The sequence below is a fragment of the Sarcophilus harrisii genome, chromosome 2 (genome assembly GCF_902635505.1).
Source record: "Sarcophilus harrisii chromosome 2, mSarHar1.11, whole genome shotgun sequence".
NCBI classification, from domain to species: Eukaryota; Metazoa; Chordata; class Mammalia; order Dasyuromorphia; family Dasyuridae; genus Sarcophilus; species Sarcophilus harrisii.
Genome location: NC_045427.1, coordinates 420,461,574 through 420,479,355, shown reverse-complemented (window position 1 = coordinate 420,479,355; position 17,782 = coordinate 420,461,574). Strand labels below are relative to the sequence as shown.

Here is a 17,782-nt window from a genome sequence, read left to right as displayed (position 1 = left end):
CTACAACTGATGGAAGTCAAGTTGGACAGAGCTCTGAATTTGGAATCAAGAAATAGAGAACAGGGAATTCTGAGCATGAGGTAAAAAGCTTGGGAAAAGGCACAAAGGTGCCAGATGGAATGTTGATATAGTTAGGTGGTAGCACGTAGGTCAGTTTGGCTGAAGAAGCTGTATTTTCCGGGAAAGAGAGTGGGAAGGAGTGAGGAATAATCAATCTAAAAAGATAGGTTGGCATCAGGTTGTGAAGGGCTTTAGACGCCAAACTGAGGAATTTCTATTTTATCCTAGAGGCCATAGGGGGCCAGCAAAACTTGAGCACGGGATAGCTATGGCCATAGTCAAACCCGGCCTTCCATTCATCATCCTGTTCTACTATTAACTCCGTGACCTTGGCCAAGATCGTCTGCCTCTATGGTCCTCAATCTGTTAATTTGTAAAATTAGGAGGCAGACTGGGAAAAGGGCGTTTCAGAGAGGATGGTCTTCCTTTTGCTCACATTTATTGGAGGGTGAAGGTCAGCTCCCTTCTCTTCCTTTCATCGGGGCATCCAAGCGCTTCCTTCAGCACCAACCCGGAGCCGTGCTGATGAACACCAGGAGAACCCGCCCCGTCAAGTCCTGGGTTCTGGGACTGGGATCCGGTGGAAGGGAGAGGAAGGGGTGACCGGAATATCTGTCTCTCTGGGTCGGGGGGGGGGGGCTGGGGGAGGGGTTGCAGTCGGGCCCGGTGCCCGGTGCCCGCGGTCTTGGCTCCCCCACTGTGCCCCCGGGCCGCCGGCGGGGCGGAGAGGGAGGGTCAGAAAGGGGCGGGGAGGGGCGGGGAGGGGGCCGGAGCGCTCGCTGGCCGCTCGCTTGCTAGCTTTCTTGCTGGCTCCCTGGTTCTCGGGCTCCCTGGCTCTGAAGATGGCGGCGGGTACGCGCTCCCCGAAGAGCGGGCTGCTGGAGCTGCGCGCTCCGGGTAGCGCGGGGCCCGGGCCCTGGCTGCGGGTCCTGGTCAGCTTGGCAGCGGACGTGGTGACTGTGAGCGCCGCGCCGGCTAGCGGCGAGCCGGAGCCGGGGCCGGGGCCAGGTTCGGAGCCTGCGTCCGCGTCCTTGCCCCAGCTCAACGGTGCGGATCCCGGGACGCCCGCAGCCCCCGGAGCGCCCCCAACACCGCCGCTGCCCCACGCGCTGCTCAACCAGAAGCGGACCGTGCGCGTGGTGAAGCAGGAGGCGGGCGGGCTGGGCATCAGCATCAAAGGTAGCGGCCCTGGGAATACGGGCGGGAGGGCACGGCGGAATCCCAGGGGCGGCAGCGGGACGTGGGGAGGGCAACCGAGCCAGGCTGAAGGTGAAAGAACAGAGGATGGGAGAACTTCGGAGACGAGAGTGGTGAGGGGGGCCCTGCGCCCTGGCACGTTGCCCGTTATTGCCCTGGCTGATTGACTGACTGATTGTCTGACTGTCGGGGTCCCCCTGAGTCGGCGCAGTCTTTGCGGGAGGGTGACCGCGGTGGAAGCCGATCAGGCCCTGGAAGATCTTGATCAGGCCACATGGAGACAAACACAAGTTCTTACCCAGTTTCTCGCTCGGCAAACTTTACGGGACAGCAGGGCCTGGCAGGCTGAGCTGGTGGGCAGGGCCTCCCTAAAGAGAGCTGCCCAGTCTGGGAACTGGCTGGGAGCCCGGCTCCGATGGTAGCCTCATTGCTTCTTAGTATGAATATCTGGGAGCGCCATGGAACCCTCCACCTCCCCCCATCTTGGGCAGTACCTGTCCACTGTGGTCTAAACTCTCCAGCCCAGCCTGTTGGCCCTCTCTGGAAGTGAGGCGAGACTCCCTCTGCCCTCTGCTGTGCTAGTTCCCTGAGCCATTCCCCACGTACATAGCACTCCTTGACCCTCCCACCTTCGGACTCACACTAAAGGCTCTGCTTTTGTTAGGTTTTAAAGCTTAAAAATTCTTTCTATAGGGTATCTCACTGAAATCTTAAAACTAACCTGTAAAACAGGTGGAGTAAACTCCATCCGTTTACATGTAAAGAAAGCCCAGAAAGTTAAATTCTTGCTAGGAAGTATCAAAGGTAGGATCGGAATCCAGGGCTCCCAGCTTCATCTGCCTTGTTCCTCAGCTTTTTATAGCTGCTCAGAACCATTATAAGGGTGGGGGAATCTTATTCCATGTTCCCTCCCACTTCAAGGTTCCTGGCTTTTTCATCTCCCCTTATTTCCCCCACTTTCTTGTTTTTCTTCTATTTCTCTTTTCTCTGACTTCTTTCTCCTAATTTCTCTCTCCCTTCAGGGGTTTGTGGATGCTCATGGATCTGGATAGGGAAACAATCTCCAGAAGGCTTGAAAGCTCCTTTGTCCTGGGTCCCAGTGCCATAATTGGACATTTCTGGTCACAGTTGCTTTTTGAGGAGAGGGGTGTGGGGCAGTCAGAGAATATTTCCAGGCATCAGCAGTCAGAGCCTTTAGAGATACTTAGAACATTGTTGAAGAGAGGGCAGTATCTCCTCTTCAGAACTGAAATGTGGATGGCAAAATAGAATCCTCTTCTAGTCCCTAAAATATAATTTCCCATTATAGCATATCAGATGCAACAAGGACCTTACACTAACCCCTTTATCATTTAGTGTAGAGTGAACAAAGGGGAGATAAATTATTCTGGTCACACAGGAAAATGATAGCAAAGAGATTAGGAGCAAAATCTCCTGATCCTCCGTTCACAGCTCTCTTTAGTACCCCATAATCCTCCTATACCTTTACCCAGCACTGGATCAAGATGTCCTTTGAGCTTTCTGAGAAGGCCCTTTGAGACCTTCCTCTTTCTTCTCCATGGAGTTGGCAGAGGTGACAGCTAGAACACTGAGAACAGAGCCCTACCCTTTCCAAGAGGGAAGGACCCAATATCTATAGATACTGGAGGATGAGTTCTTCTGGTAACTTCAGGGAAGTCATTTCTCTTGAACTTGGTTTGGAAATTTGGCTATTGAAAGATCATGACAGCTTCAGCTAATACTGTGCTTCCAGCTCTACTTATTTCCTTTCTCTGCTTTTTGCTTTGAAGAACAGCTCATGAACTTGGAGCTATCCCTTCAGGTCTGGTATCTGTTGGGAGGGACTACTTCGGACTACTGACTAAGTCTCAGGGTCCACAGGCTATAAGATCTTCTTTCTAAGGATACTCCCCACCCCAAACACTCACACCCTTTCCCCTAAATAAGTCCTTTGAGTCTAATGTCCTCTCTGGGGTTGTGATAAATCCCTTCCTCTATTGGACTTAGAAGTCAGGAGACCTGGGTTCTAATATTACTTGTACCATTTCCTTGCTGTGTAACCTTATGGGGTCTCCCTCTCTCCAGCCTTGGGTATCCCCTCTGTAAAAGGAGAGCCTTGGACTGATGAGCTCTGAGGTGTCTTCCAGTTTTAATGGTCTCTGATTCCATTTTTAGGCTTCTCCTATCTCCTCCTATGTTTTTCCTAGTATAGTGCTTGTAGGTACTTATTTAATATCTAACACCCCATCTCCTTACCATAGTGTCTGTTTCCTTATAGCTAATGTGCACCTACATGTGTCCATGTCTCTGTGTGCGTTCTCAGGTGGCAGAGAAAACAAGATGCCCATTCTCATCTCCAAGATCTTTAAGGGACTGGCAGCTGACCAGACAGAGGCTTTGTTTGTGGGGGATGCTATCCTGTCCGTGAATGGTGGAGACCTATCTACAGCCACTCATGACGAGGCAGTGCAGGTGCTCAAGAAAACTGGCAAGGAGGTGGTTCTGGAGGGTAAGTGGCGGGAAGACAAGGTTGTTAAGGGGAGGTTATGGAAGAGATAGCCCTGCAGCTCACTCCCAGATATTTCTCACTCTCTCCTCACCCAGGACCTGGGAAACTTTCCTAGGATCTCAAATTTTTTGTTGAACTGGTTTTTTTGTTAACAAAAAAAGCCACCATGCATTTTTCATATTTAAATGTTTCCCTTGGTTTTTTGTTTTTAGAAACCAAGAGATAGGACAACTTGGCTGGGAACTTGGGGTCTTGGGTTCTGGTTTCAGCTCTGTAACCAACTTGCTGGACAATGCTGGGCAAATCCTTTCTTCTCTATGGACCTCAGTTTCCTTGTCTGTAAAATAAAGGAATTGAATTCAGTGGTCTCTAAGGCCCTCCAGCTGGGATAGTCTATTATTCTAAGTCTTTATAATGGGGATTGGAGCTGCTCAGCAGGGGTTCTTTGATTTAAGGAATCAGTGTGTGGCTGTGAAGCTTAAGCAGTGCCCTTGGGAGAAGCAGTCAGCTGAAGAAGCCCCATGGGGCTTTCCACCTCTGGGAGGTGTTTTGTGGCTCCTAAGTCTCCTAACACTTGCCCATTAGACATGGACAGGTAGGGCTAAGGGTAGTTTTGCTCTACAGTATCTAGGTCTGATAGACAACACTATAGCCCCGGTGGGGCCCAATACCCTCCTACCTTTGCTCCCTCTGACTTTAGGAAGCTAGTCTTCCATCAAGAGGCCTAAGCCTTGATCTAAAGCCTATTCTTGATCTCTTAGCTTCTCTTACAACAGGAGTGGGGAACCTCCTGCCCTTGGGCCTGTATGAACCCCACAAAATCATTTGCATCATCAACTGCTGCTGCTGAGGAGTTGAAAGCTAGGTAAAGCAGCCTCTCATTGCTTGAGTTCTATAAGTTGATAGTTTTGAATGATTCCCTCTAATGATATTATAAATATCCAAATGGCCCTTGGCAGAAAGAAGGTTCTCTACCCCTGCCTTAGAGAAACTGCAGCCCTAAAGAAAGTTGTACTGCATATAGAATATGTAGAAAGAGGATCAGGAGCTCTCAGGGATCAGTTAAGGGTGGTGATGACAGAGATCCCAAGATAGAGAAAGAATCTTGAGAGAAAATGGTTAGGGCAGGGCCTGAAGCTTTGGCTTAGCCCTTCTGTTTCAAATCTGGAAGCTTTTCCTAACCTGAGCAGTCTTAGTGAATCCTGTCGTTCCTGTGGATCCCTTTTTGCTCATGTCTTCTTGGGTTCTCGTCCTTCCTGCAAAATTGGAAGCAAGCTTGACCCAGTCTGTTGTGGGGAAAGAGCTGTTGAGAACTCTAGGTATATCTTGTGTCCATGGGAAGTATGGGGAGGAAGAGGTACTGCCTAGCCACCTGCTGATCCAGGACTTTCTTTGAACCAGTCAATCCTCATTCCATGATGTGGTGGCCCTTGCCCTAAAATTGGGAGAGGAGGAAAGTATATCTCTGATCTAGGGACACAGGATCCCCATCCCACTCCTCCCCTCTCATTTCATACTTCTTGGTGTTCAGTCCTGTCTCCATGGGCACTCGTGGAGCTCTCCCATCGTGGCAGATTGCCCGGTGAGTCAGTCTGTCTTGTGGCCCTCGGCTTTGATTCTTAGAATTTTCCAATGCCTTTTCTCAAAAGACAAGGGCAGATGGGAGGAGTGGGCAGCTTGGCACTCTCCTCGGGCCTAGGAGGGTGTGGAATGCCCAGACTGCAGTGTGTGCAGGAATCTCTGAATCTAACTTCCTTAGACCAACAAAAATGATGGGTCTGTGTTATGAATGTGACATCTCCTGGGCAGCAAAAGGGTGTGTGTGTGTGTGTATATATGCTTGCCATGCTGTGCTGCCCCACAGGAGCTTCAAAGTTAATGTTCTCTCTCTGCTTAAACTAGTCTGGTTGGCTCTGTTGCTAGACTTGCCCTCTAGAAGGAGCTGGGAATGACTGCCTGGTAGAATGGGAACCACCCAGTCCTGGGTCCAAAGAGGGAATAAAGAGCTTTCTTTGTCCAGAGAATCCTCTGGGGGTAGCACGTTCGAGAAAGATACCCTTCCATTCCTAGCCAGGGAAGACAGAGGGCAGTCCCCAAAATATGGCAAAGCCAGGAAATGCCTGGGCCAATGAGGCTGCGGCTGGTGGTTATAAAGCTGACGTGTTGGGCTGCTGCCAACATTCCTTAGCTGTAAATGTTCTGTGCCCTGAGACCCGCCCCCACTGTGGTCTCACTAACCTTAGGGGGGCAGCTAGGGAACACTGAACAGTATGTACACACACAGAACGTTTGAGCAAAGAGGGGCAAAGCTCAGATCTAGGAAGGATGTGCCTTGAGCTCCAGCCTCTGCATTGTGGACAGAGTAGCCGGGCTCTGGACGCTGGACCTCTAGGAGTTCACATTATTTGGAGGACTGAAGTGCCAGGAGATATTGAAACCAGTGTAATTCTCTTCTCCCTTAGCCAGTCTTTCAACAGATGAAGCCCTGAACCCCAAGCCCTAAGATGCTTCATAGTCCTTAAGTCAAGTCCTGTCCAAAAGTACCTGAATATTAACTATGCTTAGACTCAAGCTAAACATACCTAAAGACTCATACCTAAAAAAAAGATAAAGATTCTTTCTCCCAGATTCCCTATTCTGTCCCTGTTAGGTGAGATGGGCCTGGGTTTTGCAGGTATGAGCCATGAGCTGCAAAATCCCTCCAGAGGAAGCATGGTTTACCATGGTTTGCCATAGGGCAAATAGAAAAGGGCATATCTTTTTGCCTACCCAATTTGGCAGCCCTTAAACTTTCCTGGGCAGCAGGAGGTCCTTTGCCTCTGTTGTAAACTGTTTTACCTCCTGCATTGAGACACCGATACCTCCTGATTCCGGCCCTGCCCTGGCTAGTCCTGAATTCTTTACTCTTCATTTTTCTTTTAATGTAGAAAATTTGGGTTCTATCTGTCAGCATCCCAATTCAGTAATTTTGGGGAGGGGACACTCGCCATGAAGTTTCATTGCCTGATTACTTAGTATATAGAGTGTGGCCTAAGTGCATTCTGTGGAGTCAGAGATATGGGGAGGCAAGAAACACAGTACCTTTCTCTCTTAATCCCTGCAGCCACCATGCAAAAAGCCCCACACTTCTAGTCATGGTCTGAGTTTCCAGAAAGCATTTATACCATAACTGACCTCAGACTCAATCCACGTTGAAAGAGATTAGCAAATGAAGTCATGGGAAGAGCTGGGTGAAAGCCATACCTCCAGGAGTTCAATCCTTGCACCCCACAGCCTGTCAATTATGGTCCTGCCTGAGAGAAGAGCAAAGTGGAGAAGGTGGTCCCCAGCTTGACTGTCTCACATGTATGACCATAAGGTAAACTAGGGGTGTACATCTTGTGTACTAGAGGCTCTGTTAGAAAAGATGAGAAAATTAGAGAGATTAGTTTGGATCAGAAGAGTTGGGGAGGTCTTACTGGAGGAAACAGTTCTCAAGTGGACAGGTTTTGAGGTGCTTTGAATTTGGATTTGGTGCTCTAGTCCCTTGGATCAGAGGGGCAGCTTCTTGACCTGGAAACATGTACTATGCCCCTGGAGATCAAAGGAAGCTGACAGGAAGGTAAGAAGGTAAGAAGTACCTGTGGGCCCGTCTGTAGTGATGGGCCCACTCCTGGAGCACAAGGGAGCTCTTTTGGTGGGTAAGTGTTCTTATTCCTAGGGCAAAGGTTAACATTTTAAAGTTGGTCAGGGCTCTAAGTCTCTCTTGAGAAGGAAATCTAAGGCAGAAATTCTGTACTTTGAATCTGAGATTAGCTTCTTTTCATTGGTGATGATCTCATGGGAGTGATTTAGGAATGGGATTGCTTCAATGCCCTGTCCACTGGCTGTACTGCATGTGGACCAAAGGAGAAGTCCCATCCATCCATTTCCGAGACTGAGTCCTCGGGGAAGTATTTGTCTTGGAGGTGACCAGGGATGATAATGCTTGCTAAAGTCAAATAGTGATAGGGTTCTCCAGCAGCTATGTCCACTAGCCCTTGCCATTTGGGTCTTAAGTCTTTGGGTGGGGACATTCCTAGGAGCCTCACCGTCTCAGCTATGACAGCGGAGATCTCAATCCCAGTCCCTCCTGAGGGTGGGCCAATCAGCTGCCCCTGGGGCTCTCTCACTGCCAAGAATGATGACTCAGGCAGAAATGAGAGAGGGGAGGGAGGCTCAGAGCCAAGACTTTTTATAGCTAGGCATTCAGGCCCTAGAGCATGTGTCCATGGGGTCTGCGTGTGTGTAACCCAAGACCCCAGCTCTGGGACTGGTTGAAAGCCATTTATAGCATGTTCTGCTTGCCCCATGCTATCAAGGGTGTATGGGACACATGGCCTGGCTCAGGATGGGTTGATTCTATTTTTCTTCATCTCTTTAAGTTTACTCAGTCAACAGAATAACTTTGGAGTATCTCCTATGGACATAATGTGGGCTAGGTTCTTTGGTAAGATGTAGAAAAGATATAGACCTGTTTCTTGCAAGCACCATACATGTCTACACAGGCTTTCCCCAGCCTTTGCTTTCCCATTGTTGATAATACCCAGGTAATAGGCAAGTGGGGCTGGTGGTCTCTTTGTAACCCTCCCCTCCTGTTCATTGACACTGCCAGATACTTCCTGCTAGGGGTGACCAGAAATCCGGCTCGTTATAAGGCATGTGCAGCCCAGGGTCAAGGCCAGGAAGTCACTGAGGGGGGACTGGGGGCTGTGAAGAGCCTCCCCTCAAGGCAGCACTATGGAATGGTCTCATTTCTCATCTGGAGATTTGTACGATTGTAGAATGTCCATTTACCTCATTTTACAGGTGGAGAAATGGAAGCCCAGAGACTACTAGTGTGATTTACTCAAGGTTATAAGTGCAACAGAATTGGAGCGTAACTGGAATTAGAAGTTGCTTGCTAACTCACAGCCTTAGGTTCTTCCTGCTGTTAACCGCCCTGTGTGGAATTGTTAAAGATTTAACATTTTCTCCTTAAAGCCAAGATATTTCTTTCTCCTATCTTAAAAAATGAGCCCTGATCTTAGCTGGCAAAGGGAAGGAAAGAGGGAGGGAGGGAGAGAGTCTATGTCTCTCTGAGTGACTCTGTCTGCATATGTGTGTGAGGATGCAGCTGTGCATGTATCTCTGTTTGTCCATGTCTGTGTCTGCAAGTGTGTAAACTTTGATCCCAAATCCCTCATTTTATAGCGAGAAAGTAGGTCCAGAACATGGAAGTGACTTCTCTGAGGTCACACAGCTAATAAGCATCCAAGCTGGAACCAGAATCCAGGTCTCCTGGCTTCCAGCCCAGAGCTCTGTCCCCTGCCCCTTATGGACCATTGATTCCCTGCACAGTCTTTTGCCCTTGGGGGTGGCTGAGCCCGGGCTGGGTCAAGTGAAGAGTGATTCTGCTTAGTAAGCTTTGGTGCCCTGGAACTGAGCACCCAGAGGTGGGATAGCTCCTTGCCGGGGCATCAGCTGAGTGTGACTCCTTGTCACCGTCTCCCCTGGACAGTCAAGTACATGAAGGAGATCTCGCCATATTTCAAGAACTCTTCATCTGGGGCTACTGTAAGCTGGGAGTCACCGGCTGCCTCCTCCCCGACCCTCTGCCCCCGGGACCTCAAAGAGGGGAAAAACGTCTCTTTGAAGATGGCCTATGTCTCGAGAAGGTGTATCCCTGCAGACGCTGAGCGCAGGTGAGGACTGGCTCAGGGTGGGCTGGAGCCCCAAGCCCAGGAGAGGGTGGGCTCCAGGGGGAGTGGATGCTGAGGGCAGGTAAGGAGGGGCGTCAGTAAAGGCAAATGTCTGCAGTTAGGCTCTGGTGGGGAGTGGCTGCTGAGCGCAGGTAAAGACAGGTGGGCTGGAGTCCAGAACACCAACATCAGGTGACTGTGAGTGTGGGCTGCTGTGGGGACTGAAGAAAAAGCCATCACTGGAGCAGACCTAGCAGATGGCTAGGCGGGCTCAAGATGAGGAGACCCGGAGATTTGATAGTCCCCTGACCAGTCAGTTCTGAGAAATATCAGCCTGGTGCAGCCGAAAGCACTTGGACCCAGGTTCTAGTCTAGGCTGTCAGCTAACCAGTGGTATGAGCTAGAAGTCCTGTCCCCGCTGGGTTTCTGTTTCCTAATTTCTTAGATCATCTCTAAGGGCCTTCCGTCCCTGGTGATCTGTGGCTCTCAGCCTGGCTCCTGAGCTGCTGGGTTAACCCTGGGAAGGTGTCAGTAAGTCAGTAGGTCAATAGCATTGCGTGTCTGGCTCCATGCTGAGAAGAACATACAAAGAAAAGGAAAAAGTTTGTCTCTGTCTCCCAGAAGTTCACAATCGAATGGGGGGGGGGGCATATAAACAAGGTACATACAACATTAATTGGGAATAATCAATGGGGGAAGGTACTAGAGAGATTGGGAAAGGGATTCTGCAAAAGGTGGGGTATTAGCAGGGACTTGGGGAAAACCAGGAGACGGTGATGAGGAGGGAATGCATTCCAGCCTCAAGGATGGTCAGAGAAAAGTCCACGAGAAGTGGAGCTCCTTGTTTGGGAGTGTACAGCATAGGAGCTCTGGGATGAGGCAATGACTGTGTGAAGATCTGGGTGCCTTACTACCTGGGGTCTGATTCTTCTCTCTTGCCTTAGGGAGTGGCAGGCTGTGGACCATCCTCATAAAGGCGAGGGTCCTGAGGATTTGAGGGAGGACTTTGACCTTGGCCAGGGTCATTCAGTGTCCCAGAGAGAACTCAGAGCCCTCTGACTGTCAGCTAATCCACAGGCAGGGCCCATGTCTCCCATTGCTTCTGCCCAGCTGGGTTTTAGTCTATCTTAACGCACTACCTTTCCTGAATCTGTATCACTGGGTCTGAGGTTCTTCAAGGACCGGGCAGACATTGTGTATGTGATCTTCCCTGACTGAATCCTGGGTTCCCCAGCACAGGCTTGGCTCACTCTCTATTCCGCCCTATCCCCAGCGCGGCCCTCAGACCCGGCCCAGTTCCATCGACTGCAAAACAAATGGGAACCAGGGCTGTGGAAGAGGGCTCAGTCCAAGGGCGGCCTGTTGGGTTGTGAGAAGGAAGGAGGAGGCATCTTCTATAGAGTTACATATATATATATGTGTGTGTGTATGTGTGTATGTGTATAATATATATCCCATATATAGTTCTTCTCTAGAGATACAGGCGGTTTATGGGGGGAGCTCGGTGATGCCCTGAGTAGAGCTCTGGGTCTGGAGCCAAGAAGACCCGAATTCAAACGCAGCCTCAGACACTGGCTGTGTGACCTTGGGCAGTCATCACCCTGTTTCTCAGCTGTGAAGCAGGGACCCCGCCTCTCGTGCAGTGAAGGGGAGACGGGAGACTATTTGTGAGCGCTCAGCAGAGGCCGGCGCACGGGCGGCCCGTAGATCGGTAGCTCCCCGGTCAGCGCTCTCTGTGCTCGCGTGGTTGGCGGCCCGCCCGAGGCGGCGGCCGTGTGTCTGTGTGTTGTCTGTCTGCAGCGTGTCCTGCACGTCACCGTGTGTCGGGCGCCCTGGGTACGCAGGTGTGGGGTGCGAGTCCCGGCGGGGTCGCTGACACGGCGACGCCCCCTTCGCGGAGGCCGCAGGGGCTGGGCAGTGCGGCCGCCCCTGAATCCGCCTCTGTCCGCAGGTATTTGGAGCTGCGCTCTGCGGACGGCCGGGACGTGCTCTTCCTGAGGGCCAAGGATGAGGCCGGTGCCCAAGCCTGGCTGGCTGCCATCCAGGCCAATATCCACGCCCTTGTGCCCTGGGCCACCGACGAACTGCGGGCCCTTCTCACAGGAGCTGGAGGTGTTGCTGGGAGCAAGGAAATCAAGCGGATAGGCTGGCTAACCGAGCAGGTGGCCTGCGGGCGGCGGGGGCTGGGGGGCTCCCCACTCCTGGCTCAAGCGGGGCGTTCCCTGCCCCTGCGCCCCGCCCGTTGTTCTCTCCTCTTTGTCACTCCCCTTCTTCGCCCTCCCTTGTCTTTTTCTGCTGGACCCTCGGCCCCAAGTCACCCTAAACTCTTCCCTTCTGTAGCTCCCAGGTGGGGGAACAGAGCCTGTTCTGGCCGTGCTGACGGAGAAGGACCTTTTGTTCTATAGCACTCTCCCCCAGAGCCGAGAAGCCCTCAACGCGCCCGGCCGCAGCTCTCCGCTCATCGCCACAAGGTACCCCACGCCAGGGCCCTCTTCCAGTCCTGTGTGCCCACCTAAGCTTTGCCAGTCATTCACTTCATCAGGCACTTTGCACACAAGGCAAAGATAGGCCAGTTTCTGCCTCCCAGGAACTTAGGTTTCCCTGAGGGTGGACAGGATGAGTATTGATGTGTATGCAAAACAGGCACATATGAAAGAACAGGTTAACTTTGAGCATAGGGAGAGAGGTCCTTTCAGAGAAGGGACCAGGAAAGACTTCACGGAGAGGGGGTTATTTAAGCAGAGCTTTGGAGAAAATAATGAAAACACTCCTGGGTGGATGACAGCCCTTGCAGAGAGCCAGAGATACACCCGGCCTAGGGGCAGCATGGAGGGGGAGAGCTGCCCATGGTCACAAAGACTGTTTGAGATGCTGATGTTTCTGTGTGAGGTTGTCCAGGACTCTGGAAGGGGGAGAAAACATGGATGGCCACAGAGATAGCCAGCCCCTGGCAAGTGGGCACCAGAGCAGGACCAGATGAGGCTAATAGACTGAATGGAGCAGGGCTGGGTGAGCCAATTCAGGGCCCTGCAGAGCTGCTCACAGCCAGGAAGGTTCTGCCTCTGATTCTTCTATTAGTAGGGCCTAAGTTTCCTCATCTGTAAAATAAAGTGTTTGGGCCAGACAGCCTTTGAGGGGCTTTCTAGCTCTGGATCTCTGATCCCTGGGTAGGTGGATTAGTGCAGCAGGCCTGTTTATCCACTCTCAATGGGGCAGACAGAAAGGTAGGGGAGGGGGTACATATTCTCAGGGTGTCCTGTCTTCCCCTTCCCAGGCTGGTGCATTCTGGCCCCTCCAAAGGCTCTGTTCTCTATGACTCGGAGCTTTCCTTCGCGCTGCGCTCGGGGACCCATCAGGGTGTAGAGACACACCTGTTCAGTGTGGAGTCCCCCCGGGAGTTAGCCACCTGGACCCGCCTGCTGGTGGATGGCTGTCACAATTCTGCGGAGGTAGTGCAGGAGGTGTCCACAGGTCAGAACCTGAAAGGGTGCCCAGGGAGAGGGTGCGTGTCCTGGTGAGTCACAGAGTGGGCAGCCTCCGGGTCGGGGAATCCAAGGAACATGCCCTGGCCTTTGTCCAGGCTGCTGGGGCCAGGCCGGGCTTCGGCTGGGCTCTGGAGTCTGCCCGCGGCTCATCCTCTCCCCTCTCCTCACCCTCAGCCTGCACGTGGAATGGACGCGCCTGTAGCCTGTCTGTGCACATCGACAAGGGCTTCACCCTCTGGGCAGTGGAGCCTGGTCTGGCCAAAGCCCTGCTGCTGCAGGAGCCCTTTGAGAAGCTGCAAATGTCCTCCGATGATGGCTCCAGCCTACTCTTCCTGGACTTTGGGGGGGCTGAAGGCGAGATTGTGAGTGACCTCCATGCCCTGGAGCTTTCAGGGAGAGGGGCTAAAGAGATGCTGGGCCAGGGGGGCTGAGGGATGGGGGAATGGAGGAGACTAAACGGAGGAGGGTACATCCCTGAGGTTGCCAGGCATCCCCGAGGCTACTGAGCATCCCCTTGCCTGAGCTTCCTTTGCCCTTTGTTCCCTCCTTGCTTCCTTTCTTCAGCTCCTGCATCCTTTTGGGACTGGCTAGACTAGGTCTGATAGGAGAGACTCGAGTTTTGACAGCCTTAAGGCTCAGGAGGACCTGAGTTCAGGTTGTTGTTCAGTCATTTCAGTGATCTCTGACTCTTTGACCCCATTTTTGGACAATTTTCTTGGCAGTGATACTAGAGTAGTTTGCTATTTCCTTCTCCAGCTCATTTTATAGATGAGGAAACTGTGGCAAGCAGAGTTAAGTGACTGGTCTAGGGTTACAGAGCTAGGAAGTGTCTGAGGCCACATTTGAACTCTGGAAGAAGAATCTTCCTGACTTCAGAGGCCTTACTAGCTGTGTGACCTTGAGCAGGTCACTTAAAGAAAATATGTGCATCTGAAGGGAATATGTACATATGAAGTGACAGTGGTTAGAGTACTTATATCACCTTTGGGGAGGGAAAGAAATGTACATTTGTACTTTCTGTGCTTTAGATACCTCATCTGCTAAAATTGGGGTGGTGGGTGGGAGAGGTTTGAATTTAATGGCTTTTGCGGTACAATCCAATTTTAAATCTATTATCCTGTGGTCCCTCCCTAAGCTCTTGGGTTAGGAGGAAAGACAGGGAATGTAGAGAAAGATAAAAAGTGTTAAGACTATGTAAGGATGCAAAGGAGGACTCACAAAATCAAGTTCATAGGACCTCCATGATATCATAATAGGATGGGTTGGTCAGGGAAGACTTCCTGGAGGTGGTGGGAGTTCTCGATACTTCAGTTTTCTCATCTATAATATGAGGAAGTTCCACTCTTTGGCCTCCAAATTAACTTCCAGCCGTAAAGCAACAATCCTATTTAGTGTCTAACTAGCAAATTGACGGCAAAGTCCTAAATCTCTAAGGTCTGATTGGTTCTCTTGGTCTCAGATTCAGTAAACTGTATCTGGTTTATTGGGGAAAACTTTCAGTTTTTCCTTAGGATCTCCTCTTATAACTAAAGGACAAAATGAAGGGAATCCCCTTGATTTTCAGAGACTTGTGCAAGCTTGGGATGGGGTAGTAGTGTGACATGGCAAAAGCTTGCATAGGTTTAGGGTTATGTTAATAGAGAGTTTAAATGGCTTGTCCACTTAGTAAGAGTCAGAGGCAGGATCTGAATTCAGCTCTTTCTAATCTGAAGTCCTATACTTTATCTAATATGATCCATACTAGATACCCAGGCTGAGGATGTTACATAATACATAGAAGTGACTCAAAAGGAAATTTGAGGATGGACAGAAGACTATGAGACAGACTTTAGAGTGGGGAGGGGAAAGGGAGATCAGATAAGATTTTATAGAGGAAGGGATACCTAAACTGAGCCTTGAAGGAAGAGAATTTCAACAACCTAGACTGAGGGAGGAGATAAGACCATTCCTGATATGGGGGATCCCCTGAGCCCTTGCACAGAGATTGGAGAAGGTAAGACCATATTTAGAAACAGCTAGATCTAATTTGGGCAGTAAATCATGTGAAAGAGAAAAATGTAAAGTAAATCTGAAATGGTAGTTTATACTTAGATTATGGAAGACTTTATCAGGGAGTCACTGAAGGTTTCTAAGAAACTGTGCTTTAGATAGATTATTTTGCAAGTTGTATGAAGGATGGATTAGATTAAGATTTCTTAAACTTTTCCCACTCATGACACCTTTTTTCCTAAGAAATTTTTACATGCTCCAGGTATGTGAGTATATAAAATAGGCATACAAATCAACATTTACTGACAATAAATCATAATTTTGTGACCCCAAATTCAATTATGAGAGTCCATATGGGGTTGCAAACTATGGTTTAAGAAGCTAGGGATTAGATGTGAATACTGTGAATAGAGAAAGGCATGTGGGAGAAAGAGGTGTGCATGAATATCATGACTAATGTGGAAATGCTTAATATGATTGTACATGTATAACTGATATCAGATTGCTTTTTGTCTTAAAGAGGAAGGATGGAAGGGAGGAAGGGAGGGAGAAAAAAATTTGTAACTCAAAATTTAATAAGAATGAATGTTGAAAATTTTAAAAGAAAGAAAGAAAATGAAGAGACAAAATCAGTGGAACTCGTATTGTGGATGATGAGGTAGGAGGCAAAAATTTTGAGTTGGGAAATGAGGAGTAGGCTTGACTTTTAGAGCTGCTCCCTTTTTTTTTCTCCTTCCCCTGTTCCTCTCCTCCCACTCTCTGCTGCTTGCTGACTGGCTTAGTTTTGTTTTCTCTTCTGCCCTGACCCAAAGTTTTCTGTCCAGTTCTGGGCCCCACACTTTAAGAATGACTTTGATAAAGTGGAGCACATTCCAAGAAGAGAGTAACTGAGAGAGGGAGGGAATGAATTCAAGACTGCGTCATGACAATCACTGAAATGAGAATGTTTCTCCTAAAAAAAAAGACTTAGAAGGAATATCATAGTTCTCTTCAGAAACATCAGAAGGGCTGATTTTGGATGCTGAAGAAGAGTTTCTTTTACTCTGCTTCTAAAGGGGAAACCTAGGAGCAATGAGTACAAGAAAGCAAATTTCACTTCAATATGGAGAGGAATTAGTTTTCTTTAAAAAAAAATGCAAGCTTATAAATTTTTTAAATATTAAAAAAAATTGAGTTTTGAATTCTTTTCCTTTAGCCCCTCTCTCACCCAATGAGAAGACAAGCAATATGGTACCCATTATACATGTGAAGTCATGCAAAATATATTTCCATGTTGCAACTTTTAAAAAAAGAGCTTTTATTTTTGTATGACATTCATTTCTGAGTATATCCTTTCCCTCTTCCTTACCAGCCATCCCTTGTAACAAAGAATAAAAAAGAAAGAAAAAAAGCAATTTAGCAAAGCCAACCAACACATCACTTGTGACGGATGGCATATGGAGTGTTCCACACCCATCTTTCTACCTCTTCTACACCATTTGAATCTCCCATTTCTGCCAAGAAAAGAAGGGAGACACAATTTTGAGAAAAGATTTCCCACCATTCAGTTTCTAACAACAGGACTGACTGGGGGGAGTAGTGAGCTCCTCATCAGGGAAAGTATTTGAGGAGAGGCTAGATGATCCCCTTTTAGGGTGGGAGATGAAAGTAATTGCCCTTGAGTGCTAAAGGCCTGTGCTTCTTTGGAGCTGATTTCTCTGTAGGAAATCTCTGCTCTTGTAGAATGGCCTATCCTACTACTCAGGCCTGTTGCCATATCTTTGTACTCTACTGCTGGGGTAAAGATAAGTGTGTGTGTGTGGGGGGGTGTGTGTGATGCAGGCCTGTGTAAGCCTGAGCAGGGGGTCTTGGAGAGGTGCTGGCAGTTTCACCTGACTTGGATTTCTTTGGTTCTTATAGCAGCTGGACCTTCACTCCTGCCCCAAAACCATTGTTTTCATCATCCACTCCTTCCTTTCTGCCAAAGTCACCCGGCTGGGACTGATGGCCTAAGGGCCCCGGAGGAGGAGCTTGGGGGGCCCAGGAAGAGAGGTCCCCAGAGCTCCCTGATGGACAGCAGCTGGAAGAGGAGAGCAGAGCGGCAAAGAACAGAGCCAGGAAACCAGTGGGCCCGGCCCAGGGTTGCCAGAAACCACTGTCTGATGAGGACTTTCAGGGGGTGACCTCCTGAGACACAGTGACCCTGTGAAGGAGCAGCTGACCCTGAGGCTGTTCCCATACCAGTGCCTTGCAGAGTGATATTTTGTGTACAAATAAGCCATTCCTTATTTGATACTTTAGTGGCCAGAAGAAGCCAAGAGGATGGGAGAACAAGAAGGTCTGCTCCCAGCTTCACGTAGGACAGAGCCCCTGGGGACAGGCCGGCCTTTGGCCTAGCCAGGCCACATGGACACAAGCTGTGAGTCTTGCCTCGGTCTGACCCGACCTGTTTCCTGGAGCCATGGCTCTTTTTATGGTGGGAGAGAAGCCCCCTATGCCCAATGAGGCCCTTGGACTTCCTCTAGATGTGGTCCTTCCTGGTGCAAGAAGGAGAAAGATACTTCCTGTTTCCTCAGCCCAAATTCCACTGTGGAATCTTTTCTCCCCTTTTGTGTTTTCTCTTCTCTTCTCTTCTCTTCTCTTCTCTTCTCTTCTCTTCTCTTCTCTTCTCTTCTGTTCTCTCGCTTTTCTTTCTGTCTCCCCCCTTCTCTCTCTCTCCTCTTTCCCCCCTCTCTTTGTCTCTCTCTCTCTCTCCCCCTTTTTTCTCTTCTCTCTCCCTCTCTTTTTTCTCTCTTTCTTCCTCTCTTCCCCCCCTTTTTTTTTTGCATTCTCTTGGTGAAATAAACAGCCTGACTTCACCACTG

The 17,782-nt window shown here is 49.6% G+C and overlaps 1 protein-coding gene across 1 annotated transcript; it reads left to right on the top strand.

The window, feature by feature from the left end:
- Nucleotides 1-630: 630 nt before the first annotated feature.
- SNTA1 (syntrophin alpha 1) lies at nucleotides 631-17,293 on the top strand. The gene is made up of 8 exons (XM_031953846.1): nucleotides 631-1,239; nucleotides 3,581-3,766; nucleotides 9,285-9,468; nucleotides 11,417-11,627; nucleotides 11,806-11,936; nucleotides 12,740-12,936; nucleotides 13,125-13,312; nucleotides 16,839-17,293. The coding sequence occupies exons 1-8, from the start codon at nucleotides 903-905 to the stop codon at nucleotides 16,929-16,931; spliced, it is 1,527 nt and encodes a 508-aa protein (XP_031809706.1). The 5' UTR covers nucleotides 631-902; the 3' UTR covers nucleotides 16,932-17,293.
- Nucleotides 17,294-17,782: the final 489 nt, after the last annotated feature.

Coding starts and splice junctions, on each gene's coding strand:
- SNTA1 (XM_031953846.1), top strand. CDS start 903: ATGGCGGCGGGTACGCGCTCCCCGAAGAGCGGGCTGCTGGAGCTGCGC. Junction 1,240..3,580: donor GCTGGGCATCAGCATCAAAG/GTAGCGGCCCTG, acceptor GTGCGTTCTCAG/GTGGCAGAGAAAACAAGATG. Junction 12,937..13,124: donor AGTGCAGGAGGTGTCCACAG/GTCAGAACCTGA, acceptor CCTCACCCTCAG/CCTGCACGTGGAATGGACGC.